The following is an 18,568-nucleotide window of genomic DNA, read 5'->3' on the forward strand; positions in this document are numbered from 1 at the left end:
GAGAAATGAAAGCATCCCAAAGCAAACATCCTTTCATGCTTGGGCTTCAGACTCCCTCCTTATCACAGAAGAGTTGGAGAACAGCAGGAGAATATTATGTCCAATACTATTCTTTGTGAGTCCTATTACTTGAACTTCTGGATCAAATCCCAGCTCCATGTCTTTCTTCCCTAAGGTCCTTCCTAGGAAACGGTGTCAAAGATCAGATGGCTAAGTCATTTGATCTTTCCCTATTTCACTGGAAAACTCTGATTCTGAAACCTGTCTCTATCCTCTACCCTGGTCCACACTTAGGGAATTTGAATATGTAACACTGTCTATAGTGTTAATAATGGGAAGAAACATTGAAATGGCTTCCATCTAGTAGAAATGCCCCCCATGTCCCTTGTAAGCCCCTATGCCTAATATAGTACTATCCTGTTTGAACTTGGCTGGGCAAACTTTATCTCTCAATTTGTTTATTTTGGATCCTCTGTCTAGTTAAGACAACAAAGCAACCATTCCTTTAGATAAAATAGACCCTTTAGGACAGGAAATTTTATATCTCTTGTTCTAGAGAAGTTGAGAGCATCTGAAATTATCTAGAGAGAACTTTGGTGGTTTCTATGATGATCTCCTACTTCCCCGATTTTCTGGGTTGCAAGAAGTTGATAAGGGCTCCCCCAAACGCAAAATCTGATTCTTACTGGGAAGCCCCTGTCCAAGAATGTCGACCTAATCTCCTTAATCTCCTTCAATTCCTGACCCAGACTTATCTCTTTGGGGAGTTTGGTCCCACTTCTGGAATTGAGAGACTTTCAACTGTTCTGATGCACTGGGGGATAGTGGTTGTGTTGAGGGAGACCAAGCAAGACCATTATATATAATACTCTCTCCAGGGGCTGGGACAAAATGTTTAAGGATTGGTTCAACATAGTTTCACACTTAACTTTCTAGGTCTTACAACAAGTAAACGTGTGAATGCAAGGTCTTTTTCCCACATTGACAAAAAATAGGTATTTGTATGGGGAAACAACACAAGAACAAGAGAGGCAGCCAATTCATGTGGTCAGGCCCAGGAGAATACATAGTGAATATATAGTTTCATGAACTACGAGGTCACACTTGGCTGAGGAATTTATTTTTGTCTTACAAATTTACCTGTTTAGGTAAAAAATTTATCAGGTATAAGACATATATGGAATGATTGTATGAGTGGATGCCATGAAGCAATGAGAATCAGCCTAACTATCTGTCTATCTAGCTGTCTATCTATCTACCTATCTGTCTGTCTGTCTATGCATATATATCTATGTAATACATATATACATATAATGTGATACAGATAGTCATAAGCATGTTTACTGTCCTAAATATAGGGGTGGGGGGTTTGATCCATGAATGCCTGGACATTCTGTTGCACTTCACTTTGTCCTTTTGTGCAAAACTATTTTTTCCCCTTAAAAATATCTTGCTTTCTTCCTCCAAAGGCATGTTTTTGCTACAATATGATTTGATCCACTGAATCTCTTTGTAGTAATTCCTGTTGCTCAACAATCACAGACTTGGTTGTTCTGTGAAAGGACTGGAGCATAGAATCAAACTTCGTCATTTTGAACAATTAGAAAAGTAAGTAGGTACAAACCAGAAATAGTTAAAATGACCCTTGGTTAGATTCAGCTGTCCTGGAATAAAGTAGATCCAAGCAATCAGTCTTGGGAGAAGAACAGGACAATGCAGATCACAAGCAATATCATTCTCTTTTCTTACAGTAGAAATTTGATACATATTTATTGAATTTATAAGAGAAGGCAGGCATCAAGTAGTGGAAAGCGAAGGCTATGTCATTTGGTACTTGTGAGACTTTGGCTAAGTCACTTAATCTCTCTGGATCTCTATTTACTTATATTCAGGATGATGAGTTGGATTGGGTAACCTTCCAGATCCCTTCCAATCTAGGATCCTGTTTATTGCCTTGATTATAAATTGCTGGTTACACCTATCCTTGTGTAGCATCAACTCAGGGAAATTCAAACAAGATAAGCTTGTCAGGGTCTTCTGCCAGACGTTGTTCTGCTGAACTGAGTTCCCTGCTGGGCACATAATTTTTATTGAGCATAATGAGAGTGATTAGTCTTTACTCACTGCTGCTAAGCCCAGCATGTGTTTGTGCAACTTCTGTCTGCTTCCAAGGTGTTACTGTAGGGCTGTGTGTTCCTCATAAGAAGAATGGGCTCTGCTCCATGTGTTGAAGTTAGGAGTACTCAGGGTCCCAAAACACTGACGTGCTGCATCCTGCCCAAGTGAATTCAATCAAAGCCTTCTTTCAGCCAAAGAAAGACAATATTTGTTTAATCTCCTCCATATTGGGTAGTCTTTTAAAGAGCCCAAGCATTTGTGATACTTGTATTGACAAGTGGGCCAGACTGAATCTCAGCTAGATTGAATCTGAGCCAGTATCATTCTCTTAATTTCATTCCCAAGGAAGAATATAACAATACACATGACTCAGCGTCCTTAGGCACCACTTCCCTCTAAACTTCTTTGATCTTTTAGTCCCGCCCTGAGTAGCTGAGCTCCACCTCACCATGGTGCTTATTCAAGGGACAGTTTTTTCCAACTTCCATTCAAAAGATGGTGTCTATTTCAAGGTATTGTAGATGTTGACCTAAAAAGAATAAGGGCCATTTCCTCTATTCAGATTTGGATTTAAGGTTAGAATAGGGTTAAGACTACAGGTTCTGTTGTGCATATGGAGAGTTTTCATCATCATCCTCATCCTCCTCCTCCTCCTTCTGCTCCTCCTCATAAAAAATAATAAAAACAATAGCTAGCTTTTATATAAGGTTTTAAAGTTTGCAAAGCCCTTTAGGCAAAGTATAATATATAGTGTAAGAAGACTAGAAAGGTTGAAAGGACTCAAGTTCTAAAGAGTATTAAATGACAAATGATTTCATATTTGATCCTGGAGGGAATAGTTCCACAGTATTGGAGTTTATGAAATTTGTTGTTGCTATTCAGTCCAACTCCTTGTGACCCCATGTTGAGTTCTCTTGGCAATGATACTTGATTGGTTTGCCATGTCCTTCTCCACTCTCATTCCTCCTTGATTTCTCTACCCCATTTGCTGCTCTTGACCCCAATACTCTTTTCTTTCTGGGGTTTTGTGGCACTCCCTTAACTTGGTTTTTCTCCTTTGTGACTGACTGAATCTCAGTGACCTTTGCCAGAACATATCCCATCTTATGACTTTTAATTTATTCTTATCTTGTGATACAGACTAACTCTTCTTTCTTTTTTTATTCTTTTTGTTTACTGCTTTCTATGCATGCAGGAAGTTGCTCACCAAGGGACCAAACTTGCCCCACCTTGATTTTCTCTGAGGTAATTGGTGCTATTATTTTCCCAACAACTACCAAACATCTCTGTATTCAGTGTTCCCCAGTTTTCAGACTCTAAGTCCCTTTCATGTAGATGAATGAGAGATAATCAAGAATGGGACCCTGAGATGCAGGGATAGAAGAGGTAGGAGAAAATTGAAGAGGGAGGGAAGGGTCACATGAACCCAGAAAGAAGGAGCATTGGCAGAGGTCATTCCTGGTCTCTTCATATGCCAGAGTGGATTTGCAGCACTCACAAATATTTGAGGAAATCCACCCACTGTGCCCTTTCCTCATATATGTATTGAGATGGTAGAGGCCAAATGTGGTGGTTCTGTTGTAAGGATGAGAATAGAGTGGAATTGAAAAGCTGAAAATGTGTTTCATTTCAAATGGATTTGTTGTTTTCCACTTCTAAATAAGCATGGGAGGGTCTGCTCTCCCCTCCACTCCTCTTCTTTGTACATTGTAGTAGATTCTGCTTGCCTTTTAAAAACTTGAACATTTCCTTAATCTCAATTTTGGTCTCAAGCAAAAAGAGGTTAGGTAAAGATGAACATAAAATTCAATTACATCAGAGCGCCAAACCTCAGGCCTTAAGGGCGAGAATTTTCCTAACTGGGAACTAATAGCTATTGTATTAACATTCCTAAGTTTACATCTGATCTTGCCATTTTTCAGTTGTTTCTGACTCCCCATGACACCATTTGGGGTTTTCTTGACAGAGATACTGGAGTGATTTACCATTTTCTTTTCCATCTCACTTTACAGATGAGGAAACTGAAGCAAACAGGGTTAAGTGTCTTGCCCAATAAGTATCTGAGGTCAAGTATAACTCATGAAGATGAGTCTATCTGGTTCCAAGCCCTGTGCTCTATCCACTGCAGCACCCCGCTGCCCCACTTTCATCTGATATAAACTCCACAAGTCAGTAGAGGAGGTACTGCCTAGACCTGGGGATCCATGATAGTGAGCTAGATATCCCCAAGAGAGCTAGTTGTGACAGGATATGGCTGAAGACATACAGAAGGGTGGACAGGGAGGAAAGATCTGTTCCCTCTACAGTGAAAACCACCCCCCACAGATGTCATGTTTTAATATCATGTTTCTTCCTGGTACTCTATAAACAACTGTTGTATTAGCTACTGAACAACACCAACAAACTAAGTAAAACTGACATTTGTCATTTGAGGAAGGAGGGTGCAGCAAAGATGGCAGAGACTTTTTCACATGCTTCTGTTATGGGGGCCTGCATGTCATCGGTGTTTCCAAAGTGGTGCAGTTCACTGGGAAGTCTGTTCCTTGCCCTCCTGTTTAGAGTTCTGCAAGTGTGTGATGCAAATTTTTGTTTCTTGGATAATATATTGGAAAGTTTCAGAAGATTTAGTGGAAGAATCTTTAGGTTTAAAGAGACTGAACCATTGTCTTGCTCTCCTTTGGTCCTGGTGCACTGGCCTGGTAGTGACCACTGCACATTTATGTGCAGAGTTGAAGGTTCAAATTACCCCTTGATCTCGGCCTTTGAGCCAAAGAGTTGGAGTTTGGGAAACCTGTATTGTGCTCATGAACAACTGAAGCTCCCTCTTGCTCATGGCTGCTCCTCCTCCCCCTGGAACGGTGACCGGAAACTAGGAAATAGGTGACAGAGCTGGGGGCTGGCTCCCACTGCTGATATCCTGATAATTTGCCCAGTTCTGTGAGAAAAAACTAAACAAATTAAATCAAATGAAAGAATACTTAGAAAATCAGAAACAGCCCAGATTAACAGAAAAGGAAACTGCATATCTAAATAAACCTGTTTTAGAAAAAGAAATTGAATAGGCCATAAACAAACTTTGCAAGAAGAAAAAAACACCAGGACCAGATGGATTCAGTAGTGAATTCTGCCAAACATTTAAAGATCAACGAATAACAATATTAAATAAATTATTCAGAATAATAAGTCCTACCATATACTCCTTTTGTTAAAGAAATATGTTGCTGATACCCAAAGCAGGAAGAGCAAGAACAGTGAATGAAAAATGCAGAACAATTTCAGTGATGGATATCAAGACAAAAATGCTAAATAAAATAGCATCCAGGAGATTACAGCAGTATATCACAAAGATTATACATTGTGTGCAAGTAGGATTTATATCAGGAACTCTGGGGTGTTCAATACAAGGAAAATCCCACACAACTGATTATATTGATATCAAAAGTAACAAAAATCGTATGATTACAGCAATAGATGCAGAACAAGCTGTTAACAAAATACAACATTAATTTCTATTAATGAATCACTTGAACATATAAGTATAAATGGATTACATTCCTAAAATGATAGGAAGCATCCCCTGAGCATCCCCTTGATTTCCAGTTTTTGGTCACCACAAAGAATGCTGATATAAATATTTTTGTACATGTGGGACCCTTTCCCATTTTTATGATCTCTTGGGGATACAGTCGTAGAAGTGATATTGCTGGGTCAAAGGGTATGCACATTTTTGTAGCCCTTTGGGCACAGTTCCATATTGCTCTCCAGAATGTTTGAATCAGCTCACAGCTCCACCAACAATGAATTAGTGTCCCAGTTCTCCCACATCTTCTCCAACATTTATCATCTTCCTGTTCTGTCATGTTAGCCAGTCTGATAGGTGTGATGTGGTATCTCCAAATTGTTTTGATTTGCATCTCTCTAATCAAAAGTGATTTAGAGCATTTTTTCATGACTATAGATATCTGTAATTTCTTCCTCTGAAAATTGCCTGTTCATATCCTTTGACCATTTATCAACTGGGGAAAGACTTGTATTTTTGTACATTTGACTTAGTTCTCTATATATTTTAGAAATGAGGCCTTTATCACAGACACAAGTTGCAAAAATTCTTTCCCCGTTTTCTGCTTCCTTCCTAATCTTAGTTGCATTGGACTTGGTTGTGCAAAAACTTTTCAGTTTAATGTAATCAAAATTATCTAATTTGCACTTCATAATGCTTTCTATCTCTTCTTTAGTCAAAAATTCTTCCCTTCTCCATAAATCTGAAAAATACACTACTCCTTGCTTCACTTATTTCTTTATAGTATCACTCTTCATACCTAGATCATGTACCCATTTGGATTTTATTCTTGTGTATGGTGTCAGGCCTTGGTCTATGCCTAGTTTCTGCCACACTTTCATCCAGTTTTCCCAGCAATTTTTGTTGAATAGTGAGTTCTTATCCCAGAAGCTGGGGTCCTACTGTGTCTTGAGTACCTAGCATATTCTTTAATGTTCACGACAAAAGCCTTGCCATCATGCTTACACTCATGAAGTTTTCTCTTCAGTAGGAACAATCTGATGCTAGCTAAACCCTTAACAGAAGGCTTCCCATAATCACTGTATTTATGAAATTTCTCAAATCTGAATTTTAAATGTTCAATAAGCTGCCCTCTCTTGCTGAAGGCCTTCAGTTCATAACTTTTCAGCCAGTCTGCATTTCTGATGTTGTTTGTCCTTTGTTCTTGAAGAGGACCATGACATCAAGGAATGTGATGCCAGGACTTGCAAGTGAATTTGGGTTTAAGTGAGGGAGGGCTGTGCAATGCCACCAGCTTCACCTTCCCCTCTGGAGTCATCTGGCTCCTGGCAAGGTATAGATCAGGACTACTTCAGATGGCCCCTGAGTAATATGTACACTCAGGCTAAAGAACAGCCCAAATCCATTACTTATAAAGCCTTTCTCCACTAGGAATTCTCTAGTGAAGAAAAAGTTGTGAACTCGGGAGGAAAACATTCCCATCTTCATTACATTGATAAAGTTTCCTCTCAGGAAAAATTTATCCTCTCAGGATAAATCCTATTATAAGAAAGAGGTTCTGGTTGAAAGGCTCCAATATGAACTTGTTGATTTTCATTTAATTCTATGGTTTGGAGGAAGCTTTCCCAGACTGATGACATTTATGAGTTTCCTTTCTATTCAGTTTAGGAAGATGGGTTTCCCACATTCATTAGGCTCATTAGGTTTCTCTGCAGAATAAAGTTTATGATATTCGGTAAAGTCTGGTTTAGATGTAGAAACTATCTCTCTACAGCAAATTTTATGACCTTTCCTTGGTTCTGAAGATAAAATGAAGCTCCCTGGTCTTGCACTGTATTTGGGAAGATCCTTTTCTATATATACTCTGTATTATAGAAAAAGCTTTGGTTCCAAACTGACACTTTGAACAGATTTATCACCTGCACAGTCCATCACTTTACTAGGAGTTTTCCTTTGGGTGGCATTTCCTTGCTGAGAATTTTTGTTCTCCAAGCTCTGCTGCCTTTCTCACCTGGCATCACAGTCCCAGCCTTCTCTCCAGCTGGAGACACAGAGACCATCTGAATGAATATTTCATATCCCTTGAATAAAGTAAGTTCACTCTATCCTTTTGGTGACCTCTCAAGGAACATAACATGTGCGAGTTGGCCATGTATTAATGTTTTCGGAACTAGCCACTCCCAGAACACATAGATAATACTTGGAGGATCTGGCTAGTCCTCCCAGTGCATGATTAATTAACTTATATCTTGTGGCCCCCGTATGATACGTCTTTGAGGAACAAACACCTGCACTCCCATGGCCATGTGCCTGACCAGCTTGGAACAGTGTGCGGAGCCGTTGGCAAAAAACCTTCTTTGTCTAAGATCCCTATAAAGTCTCCCCGCCTAGTGTAAGTCCTCGGAATCTCACCCATGGAGAGGACGCTCTGCCTGGGACCCTTTGTTCCCAATTCGGACCTTGAACGCTGTATCCCGGGATTCCCCAGCTGATGAAATTGAGGTGTTGGTGCCTCCCCGAATTGGTGATATTTTTCTATTTCCTCTTATGTCTATATTAATATTGCTAAAATTATATTAGTATTAGGCTATATTTCTGCTATACCTCTAAACTGTTCATGCATTTGCCTTTTCTGTAAATCAATAAAATATCCAGCTTCTTCTCAAATGTGTCTTATTGTGGGTGCGAATCTGAACCATAAATTTCCTTAATCACAAAACACCATCCTTTGGGAATCTGTCCTGGAAGAACTGCTTCACAGAACTGTGCAGTTTGGGAGGTGACTCCTTGTTTTCACACCTAGTCTCCCAATCTGAAAAAAAGAAAGAAGATGGAAATGTCCTACTTCTTGTACACTTGGTCCTGCTTGTGTGACTCTTTCAGAATTATTGTTCAATTTTAAAGAAAAGAATGAATCAGCCTTGTTGGTATAGTCACTTCCAGTCTAAACAAGATTTCCCATGGACATTCATTACCATCTTGTGAGGAAAGATAGACAGCAATTATAGTTTATAAGAGAAAACTGAGGCTTAGAACAAGCTCTGTGATTTGCTCAAAGATAACCAAATAAGTAATACATGAAACACAACACAATCTCAACTGTCATTTCTGTCCCTCTGGTCTTTCTGCCACACAGTGCTGCTTCCACACAATGGAGGGGGCATTTAAGTAGAAGCTGGGAGAACTTTGAGAGGATTCTGGCATTAAGTGGAAGGCTGATTGGACAGTCTCTGTTTTACTGCCAATTTCAGATTCTGATTCCCAATCTTCCTTATGTTTAGGGTAATGAAAACAAGAACATTTGATTCTGAATAACTCATTTTCTTTTCCATGTGTCTGCACACTAGGGAACTCAGTGTGTGACATTTAAAGACATAAGGGACTTAAGTACCTACATGTCTTATGAGACAAAGATTAAAATTTAACTTTGTCCTAAACAATATAAGGATAATGAATGGGGCAACAACCAAAACTTTAAGTATGACTGGGAATCCTGATCTTTCCCCTTTATGGCCACCCTCCCTAATTAGCTTGTAATGAACAATTTGCATTTATTTTGGATTTACTATGACATATCTATCTATAGACATGCAATATATTGGCAGCTAGGTGGCACAGTGTATAGAGCATGGGACCTGGAGTCAGGAAGACCTGAGTTCAAACCTAGCCTCAGACACTTACTAGTGTGTGATTTGGGCAAATCACCTGTTTGCCTCAGTTTCCTCAACTTTTGGATAATAGAGTTCAAATGAGATAACTGCAAAGTGCTTAGCACAGTACCTGGCTCCCAACAGATGCTACTACATAAATGCTATAACATCTCATCTCTCTCAATAGACTGTCAAATTTTTGAGGGCAAAAACAGCTTCAAATATTTTCTTTGTATGTTCAGCACAGAGAATGCTTAGCACATAGACTCTTTCTAAATACTTAAGTAATCAATCAGCATGTTTAAAATTTGGTGTTCCAGTCTAATTCTGGCCTGTTTGTTTCACTATATAATTGCTTTTTTTTATATAACTGTATCTATTCCTATGGGGAAAAAAGAACTCTTTGGAATTTTGGTGTTACGTTTCATAAATTAATTTCATTAGAATTATCCTTCATATTATGCTAATCTGACAAATCTACAAAAGTTAAATATGTTCCAGTTATTTAGTTGTTTTATTTCTGATCTCCACAATATGGCTGTCTTTATACAAGCCCCAAGAGGCCCAGGTAGGTCAGTTTAGAAGGAAGGGATGCCTTTTGTTACTCTGATGTGTCCTTTCAGGCTAAAAGCTTTCCCACATTCATTAGATTCATAAGGGCTTTCTCCAGTATGGATTATCTGATGTTTACTGAGAAGTCCTCTGAAGTGAAAAACCTTCCCACAGTCATTACATTCAAAAGGCTTTTCCCCAGTATGAATTCTCTGATGTACAGTAAGATGTCCTCTCTGGCTAAAGGCTTTTCCGCACTCATTACATTTATGAGGCTTCTCTCCAGTATGAATCCTTTGATGTAGAGTAAGGAGTTCTCTTAGGCGAAAGGACTTTCCACGTTCTTTGTATTCATAAGGTTTCTCTCCAGTATGAATCCTCTGATGTCGAGTAAGGTATTCTGTTTGGTGGAAGGCCTTCCCACAGTCATTACATTCATAAGGCTTCTCTCCAGTATGGATCCTCTGATGTCGAGTAAGATCTGTACTCAGTAGGAAAGCCTTCCCACATTCCTTACATTCATAAGGTTTCTCTCCAGTATGAATCCTCTGATGTCGAGTAAGATCTGAGCTCAGGTGGAAGGCCTTTCCACATTCACTACACTCATAAGACCTCTTTCCAGTATGGATTCTTTGATGTCGAGAAAGGTGTGTTCTCAGTTGGAAGGCCTTCCCACATTCTTTACATTCATAAGGCTTCTCCCCAGTATGAATCCTCTGATGTCCAATTAGGTCTGTATTCAAGTGGAAGGTCTTCCCACATTCCTTACATCCATAAGGCTTCTCTCCAGTACGAATCCTCTGATGTTGAGTAAGCTCTGTGCTCAGGTAGAAGGCCTTTCCATGTTCCTTACATTCATAAGGCTTCTCTCTAGTATGAATACCCTGATGTCGAGTAAGCTGTTCTCTCAGATGGAAGGCCTTCCCACATACATTACATTCATAAGGTTTTTCTCCAGTATGGATTGTCTGATGTTTAGTGAGAAGACCTCTGAGGCGAAATACTTTCCACACGGTCATTACATTCATAAGGTTTTTCCCCAGTATGAATCGTCTGATGTACAGTAAGATGTCCTCTCTGGCTAAAGGCCTTTGCACATTCACTACATCTATGAGGTTTCTTGCCAGGCCTAGAGGCCTGAGGGCTACCCGAGTCTTACCTTACCTATCGCAGGTCTTCGGCTGGCCAAACCGGATAAACGTATGAGAGAAGAGACTTTCCAGAGTCGAGCAAGGATTAGGCTTTATTCAGGGTCTTGGTTACATGTGCAGGGGGAGCTCTTCCTTAGGAGAGAGAGAAATCTCCCAAGGAGGCAAAGATCTTACAGTAAGAGAATGAAAGCAGAAGTGGAAGTGGGGAGAGAGGGGAGAGGGAAGAGCGAAGAGAGAAGGAAGAGGGGCCTTCTGTCCTGTAAGGGCCCCTCAGCGCTAAGAGCGCCTTCAGGCTTTCCTGACCCTACTTGAGCTCTCCCACCGCATAGTTTGCACCTGAATACCGTGCCTGTTAGATAACAATAGGTGTGCCCAGATCTGGGCCAATCTCGAGGGCGGGGATGCTCTCTCCCAGCCTTTTCTCAGGGAAGAGGCGGAAATGCACGAGATAGCCCGGTCTCACACCTCAATTCCCTGCTGTTCCCTGGGGGGCCTCATGAGAACTCTAAGGTTTAGAAGTTCTCACCTTTACCCGCCCGAGACTGTCCACATGGAACTGAGCTTACACCCCCAACAGTTTCTCTCCAGTATGAATCCTCTGATTTCGAGTAAGATCTGTGCTGAGGTGGAAGGCCTTGTTACATTCATTACATTTGTGAGGTTTCTCTCCAGTATGAATCCTCTGATGTCGAGTAAGGTGTTCTCTTAGGCAGAAGGCCTTCCCACATTCCTTACAGTCATAAGGCTTCTCTCCAGTATGAATTCTCTGATGTCCAGGAAGGTATCCTCTCTGGCTGAAGGTCTTCCCACATTCATTACATTGATAATGCTTTTCTCCATTATGAATTTTCTGGTGACAAGGAAGCTGTGAATCCTGGAGGAAGGACTTCAAAAACTGATAAGATTTCTTCTCAGGGTGAATTTTTGGATGGAAAGGAAGGGGTGACTTGTGGTTAAAAGGTTTCCCATGTTCACTATATTCAGAAGGTATCTCTCCTTTGTGAACTTGCTGAATTTCATTTAATTTGATGGTTTTGGAGGAAACCTTTCCAGATTGATGACATCTGGGAGTCTTCCCTCCAATAACAACTTTCTGATGTGAACTGATGGTTGGGCTTAGGAAGATGGGTTTCCCACGTTCATGAGGCTCATTAGGTTTCTCTCCAGAATAAAGTCTATGATATGCAATGAAGTCTGATTTAGATGCAGAAACTATCTCCCTAGAGTTAAGTTTATGACCTTTTCTTGGTTTTGAAGATAAAATGAAGCTCCCTGTGCCTGCATTGTATTTGGGAAGATCCTTTTCTAGAGATACTCTGTGTTGTACAAAAAGTTTTGGTTCCAAACTGATACAGACAGATTGGACAGATTTATCACCTGCACAGTCCATCACTTTACTAGGAGTTTTCCTTTGGGTGGCATTTCCTTGCTGAGAATTTTTATTCTGCAAGCTCTGCTGCCTTTCTAATCTGGCATCACAGTCCCAGCCTTCTCTCCAGCTGGAGACACAGAGACCATCCTTTGGGAATCTGTCCTGGAAGAACTGCTTCACAGAAATGTGCAGTTTGGGAGGTGACTCCTTGTTTTCACACCTAGTCTCCCAATCTGAAAAAAAGAAAGAAGATGGAAATGTCCTACTTCTTGTACACTTGGTCCTGCTTGTGTGACTCTTCCAGGATTATTGTTCAATTTTAAAGAAGAGAATGAATCAGCCTTGTTGGCACAGTCACTTCCAGTCTAAACAAGGTTTCCCATTGACACTATCATATTGTGAGGGAGGATGGATAGCAGTAGTTTATAAGAGAAAACTAAGGCTCAGAACAAGTTCTGTGATTTGCTCAAAGGTAACTAAATAACGAATAACTGAAACCCAACACATTCTCAATTGTCATTTCTGTCCCTCTGGTCTTTTTGCCACACACTGCTGCCACACAATGGAGGGGACATTTAGGTAGATGCCGGGTGGTTATCAGTTTGGGAGAACTTCGAGAAGATTCTGGCATTAAGTGGAAGGCTGACTGGATAGTCACTGTTTCACTGCCAATTTCAGATTCTGATTCCCAATCTTCCTTATGTTTAGGATAATGGAAACAAGAACAATTGAGTCTGAATAACCCATTTTCTTTTCCATGTGTCTGCACAATAGGGGAGCTCAGTGTGTGACATTTAAAGACATAAGGCACTTGGGTACCTACTTGTTTTATGAGACAAAGATTAAAATTTAACTTAGCTCTAAAAGGCAGGATGTAAGGATGGAGACTGGGGTAAGTCAATGTGCATTTTTAAGCATTTATTACCTGCCAGGCATTGTGCTAAGCGCTAGGGATGCAAAGAAAGGCAAAAGATAGCTCCTGCCCTCCAGAAGGTCACAACTGAATAATGGAGGCTCCAACAAGCAAAGCACAAACTGAATAAACAAGATTCTGGTTAAGAGACGGACGACACTAGAATGAAGATGGGTTGGGGAAATGTTTCCTGTAGGAGACACAGCCCTCTGGGGGAGGGGGCGTCCCAGGGTGGGAAGGGACCTCCTCGACGCCCGCCAAGGGGGCAGACACGACCCCAACAGGAGAAAGCAGGGACGGGGGTGGGGGTGGGGGTGGGGTCTACATGGGCTCAGCTGATTGGCTACAAAGGTTCTAAATGGGGGGGGCCCGCAGAACATTACTGGCATCGCAGGCAACCTCCCCGCCCTTCCCCGGGGGGTTTTAAGGGAAGACCCTCAGCCGCTAATTACCCACATAATTAAAGGGGGTGGGGGGCCGCAAGGTAGAGCAGGCCAGGCTCGGGGCAGGGTCGCGGGTTCCAGAGGCGCCTCCTTCCCGGGGCTGCTAGAGCCAGGCCAGACTAGAAGCGGGGAGGGGGGAGGGGCGGGAAAACTCGGCGAGGAGGAAGCTGAAGTCACGTGACAATAACCCAGGCATCAGGCGCGGTTTCCATGACAGCCCAGGGAGGGGCGGATGTGGCTGCCGGGTGCGCACTGCTTTCTGGGAAACGTAGTTTGTAGGCTTGGGTGGGCTGTGCGCATGCGCCCGGCCCTTTTAGGTGCCTAGTGGAGCAAGCACATCTGCCCTTACTCTCCCTCCCTTAGCCGTGCAGGCCTGGGAGGGAGGCTCTGTCAGGGAATGGAGGCGGGAGACAGTGTCCCCCTCAAAGAACCAACCCTTAGGGCGGGCCGTAGGCGGCGTGGGAAGGGCTTTGAACGCGGAGCACAGAGCACAGGGAGGAGGCCCTGGAGCTGGGGACCCGTGTGATGACGTCACTGCATTGTGACCGCGGGTGGGGGAGGGGGAGGGTTAGACCAGGAAACCGCCCTCCCCCCCTCTTCCAAACTGGGAGGTGGAGAGGGAGGGGCGTCCAGAGGCTGGGGGGGGTGGGGTCGGCTCCAAGGGCCAGCCCAGAGCCGAAGGACAGCCTCCGCGCTCAGCCACTCTCTGGTCAGCTCCGCGCCCCGCGCTGTGTGCCCGGCACGTGTTGATGAGCCGGGCTCAGGCGAAGGAGAGAGTGAGCTGGGGCAGCGCGTGGTCTAAGACCCCCTGCTGGGGCTGGGGGGCTGGGAAGGAAGTGACCCTGCCGGTGGTGTAGACACGCTTCCCCAGTGTGTGTGGGGTTTGCCGTTGTCACAGTGGTGAGGAGAGGTCTTCGGTGGGGGGGTCCGTGCCTCCCTCCCCTGGACTCTGACCCCTCTTCCTGGAGGACGGGTTGGGGGAGAGGGGGCCAAGCCGGGCCTTGGCTGGCATCCTCCTCCGCAGGGGGCAGTCGGGAGATAGAGGCCTTTGGGTGGGGTATGTGGGGACCAGCCAGATTTGGAGGAGAGTGAGCGTGGAGGCGGCTGCTGGGGGCAGCCCGTGGGTGGGCGGCACGGGGCAGCCCGAGGGTGGGTGGCGGGGGCAGCCCGTGGGTGGGTGGCACAGGGCAGCCCGTGGGTGGGCGGCGGGGGCAGCCCGTGGGTGGGCGGCAGGGGGCAGCCACTGGGTGGGCGGCAGGGGCAGCCAGTGGGTGGGCGGCAGGGGGCAGCCAGTGGGTGGGCGGCAGGGGCAGCCAGTGGGTGGGTGGCACAGGGCAGCCCGTGGGTGGGCGGCGGGAGCAGCCACAGGGCAGCAGTGGAGAGAGAGAAGGGTAGTGGGCTTGCAGGACGCTGACGTTTCTGTAGACAGCAGGAAATGAGCGTGGAGAGACTGAAAATAAGTGGTGGGGGGCAGAGAGGGCAGTCTGCTGAGGCCATGGCCACCTCATCTCGGGCAAGGAAGAGGGGCAGGAGGCACCGAGTGATGCAAGGTGATGGAGAGGGGAGATGAAGGAGCTCATGGTGACTGACCTTCATCCTTCTTTAAAAATTTTTTAGCATTTATTAAAGTGAATCTTAGACATGCTGATTAATAGTCACCCAGCATCTCCCACTGCCCTCCACTATGATGTTTGCCATCGGTAGGACTTCTTAGGTTTCACAAATTGTTTTTTATTAATTTCTGTGGAAACAAAATGTGATCATCTTGACAATCTGTGCAGATAAAAGATTAAGAAAGGTGGTCCTGACTGTCAGGAAGTTGGTCAATGAATATTTATTCAGCTTTACTAGGTGCCAGGCACTGTGTTAAACACTGAAGACAGAAATACAGAGAAGGAAGGTGGTCCCTGCTCTCTAATGGGGGAGGCTGAAAAGTGGGGGTGGGGTGGGAAGAAGGCATCCTGCATGGAAGAACTCAGGATGCAGGGGTCCAAAAGCTGTCAACCTGCCCATCAGCAACTGATATTTTTCTAATTATTTAGATCTGACTTTACTTGTGTGAGAAGTGTTTTGTGTAGTCCCTGGGTTTGTTTTGGCCGGTAGACTCCCAGATATTGTATAGTGTCTATGGTGCCTTGAAATGGGATTTCTCTTTCTGTCTCTTTCTGTTGTGCTTTGTTAGTAACGTATAGAAATACAGATGATTTATGTGGGTTTATTTTGTATCCTACAACTTTTCTAAAGTTATTATTTCAAGTAGTTTTTTACTTGCTTCTCTAGGATTCTCTAAGTATATCATCATGTCATCTGCAGAGAGCACATTTAGGCTTAGTTTCTTCTCTGCCTATTCTAATTCCCTCAATTTCTTTCTCTCCTCTTATTGTTAAATCTAATAGTTCTAGCACCATACTGAAGAATAGTGGTGATAATGGACATCCTTGTTTCACCCCAGATCTTATTGGAAAGGCAGCTAGCTTATCCCCATTACATGTAATTTTGTAATACATGATGATTTTAGGTAGATGTTACTTATTATTTTTAGAAAGTGTCCATTTATTCCTATGCTCTCCAGTGTTTTCAATAGGAATGGCTGTTGCATTTTGTCAAAAGCCTATTTTGCATCTATTGAGATTATCATATGTTTTGTTAGTCTTGTTGATATGATCACATATGCTGATAGTTTCCCCAATGTTGTACCAGCTCTGCATTCCTGTTATGAGTCCTACCTGATCAAAACGTATTATTCACACAATAAGTTGCTATAATCTTTTTGCTAATATGTCATTTAAAATTTTTGCATCTGTATTCATTAGGGAAATTGGTCTATTCTTTTCTTTCTCTGTTTTGGCTCTTCCTGGTTTAGATATCATTTCTCTTGTAATAAACCCATGTTGTGATTGCCTGCTGATACCCCAGACTGAGGAGGCCTGGTCCTCATTTGTTGTACATTTGACATGCACAGCTTAATAAATCAACATGCTTTGTTTCCTCAGTCATTTTAATCTGTCCTGCTCCACATTTGATCCTCACAACAATCCGTGAAGGCAGGTGCCGTTAGTATTCCCATTTTGAAGTTGAGGAAATGGAAGCAGACAAAAGTTAACTAACTTGCCCCGGGTCATACAGCTAACAAGTGTCTCAGGCCACATTTGAGCTGGGGTGTTCCCAACTCCAGGCTCAGTGTTCTATATACCGGGCCACTGTAATGGTAATGGGAAAATCTTAATTTAGAGTTAGGGTTAGGGTTAGCCTAAGTCACACGTGGTGGGAGGAGCTTGCTGAATGGGTGGACCAGGAAGCTGGGAAGGGCACAGGCAGGTAGGCAAAGCTTAGGCTCCTGAATGTGTGTTTGTGGGAAGGTTCCAGCAGGGGGCAGAGAGGCTTTGGAATGACTTTGCCCCCTGCAGTGATAAACTGTATTGACTTCTTGGTCACTATGACTGAGTTTGTTTTCTCATTCTGGGATTTGACTTTTTGGTATCTAAATAAGTTTTCTTCTGCCTTCTATATAGAAAGTCTGTTATACTTTGCAATTGAGAACTATGGCAGCATATTCATAGTCACCGCCAGTGCTACGTGCCTTGGCAATACAGCCACCCAGCTTCATCATTGCCATTGACCTCTAAGTCACTCACTATAAATACTTCTTCCTATGTGCAAATCTATCGAGTAATCAGTTGTATGGTGTTCCATTTGACAAGTAAGTTAAGCTGAAAGACAATGGTCTAAGCATGATCACTTTATTAGTTAGACTAGCAATAACCAATAAATTGTGTCACTGCCTTCTCTCGGTGACCAAGGGAGAACTCACCAGCCACAATAGAGTTTTGGGGAATACAGAGTTGGGTAAATGGGGAAACTAATATAATTGTTACAGTGTAGACACCATTGGGGTAGGGACAATTGGGCTGATGTGGGAGCCTAGTGATCATTAAGGAGCATTAATTATTCTGTGGGACCCAGTAGCGCCTTACATGTCTTGGTAGCAGACCTGAGTTAGCAGACTCCCTGGCACCTAGAAGGGTTTGTTGGGGACATAGGAATTTTACAAGGAAGGACACAATCTTTTGGGGATTCTAACAAGTGAACTTATAACTAACTCAGAGGAAAAGCTGACTCAGATGGAAGAACGTGGACTGAGCAATTATACAAAATGGAGCATCAGTGCAGAACAGGGCTAATTTAGAATCGCATCAATTGTAGAAGGATGCAGAGGGATCTAAATTTTCTCAGTGGCCAAAAATCTATAGTTCTTACTTATTTTTATATCATGGATCTTTGTGGCAGTCTGGGGGAGCCTCAGGACCCTCACTCAAAATGATGTTTTTAAATACATAAAATAAACAGCATCATCCTGGAAACCAATTGTGTGGAAATACAGTCATACAAATATTTCTATAAAAAGTTCCTGGATGCCAGGTAAAGATCTCCTGACTTAAGGCGTCTAAATGAACGTCAGATGGTCCTGATACTGTCAGCGTCCTTAGGAGTCTTTCTTCTCTTCTAAGCCTTGGCATCTGTCATGTCTCTTTCTGTTTTCCTTACGGTCAGACATTCATCACAGTCTACAAAGCACAACTGCTTGTTGTGTTGTACAGTTCTACAAGGTTCTGACCCTAACAGAAGTTTATTCTTTTTCCTTTGTCACGTTCCTCTACTTTGTGTGATTCCAGATCAGAGAAACGTTTTCATGAAGAGCACGCATTCTATCATGACCTCATGTCATTTGTAATTAAACTAAGCTGTATTTCTTTAAAAAGATAGAATACTTCCCAAATCCGCCAATGGAGGGGAGTTTTGACACCTAATAAATTGTTACATCTTATTATTGAACTTTAAAGTTCAGAGT

At 42.8% G+C, this 18,568-nt stretch overlaps 1 protein-coding gene across 1 annotated transcript; it reads right to left on the reverse strand.

The window, feature by feature from the left end:
• Positions 1–9,779: 9,779 nt before the first annotated feature.
• On the reverse strand, positions 9,780–13,455 carry LOC140513086 (uncharacterized). Its single transcript, XM_072622416.1, is given in 3 exon segments — positions 9,780–10,853; positions 10,855–10,959; positions 11,560–13,455. Coding segments are annotated over 3 exon segments (1,914 nt in total). The 5' UTR covers positions 12,382–13,455; the 3' UTR covers positions 9,780–9,866.
• Between the last annotated feature and the right edge of the window lie 5,113 nt (positions 13,456–18,568).

This window comes from Notamacropus eugenii, chromosome 7 (assembly GCF_028372415.1).
Source record: "Notamacropus eugenii isolate mMacEug1 chromosome 7, mMacEug1.pri_v2, whole genome shotgun sequence".
Classification (NCBI taxonomy): Eukaryota; Metazoa; Chordata; class Mammalia; order Diprotodontia; family Macropodidae; genus Notamacropus; species Notamacropus eugenii.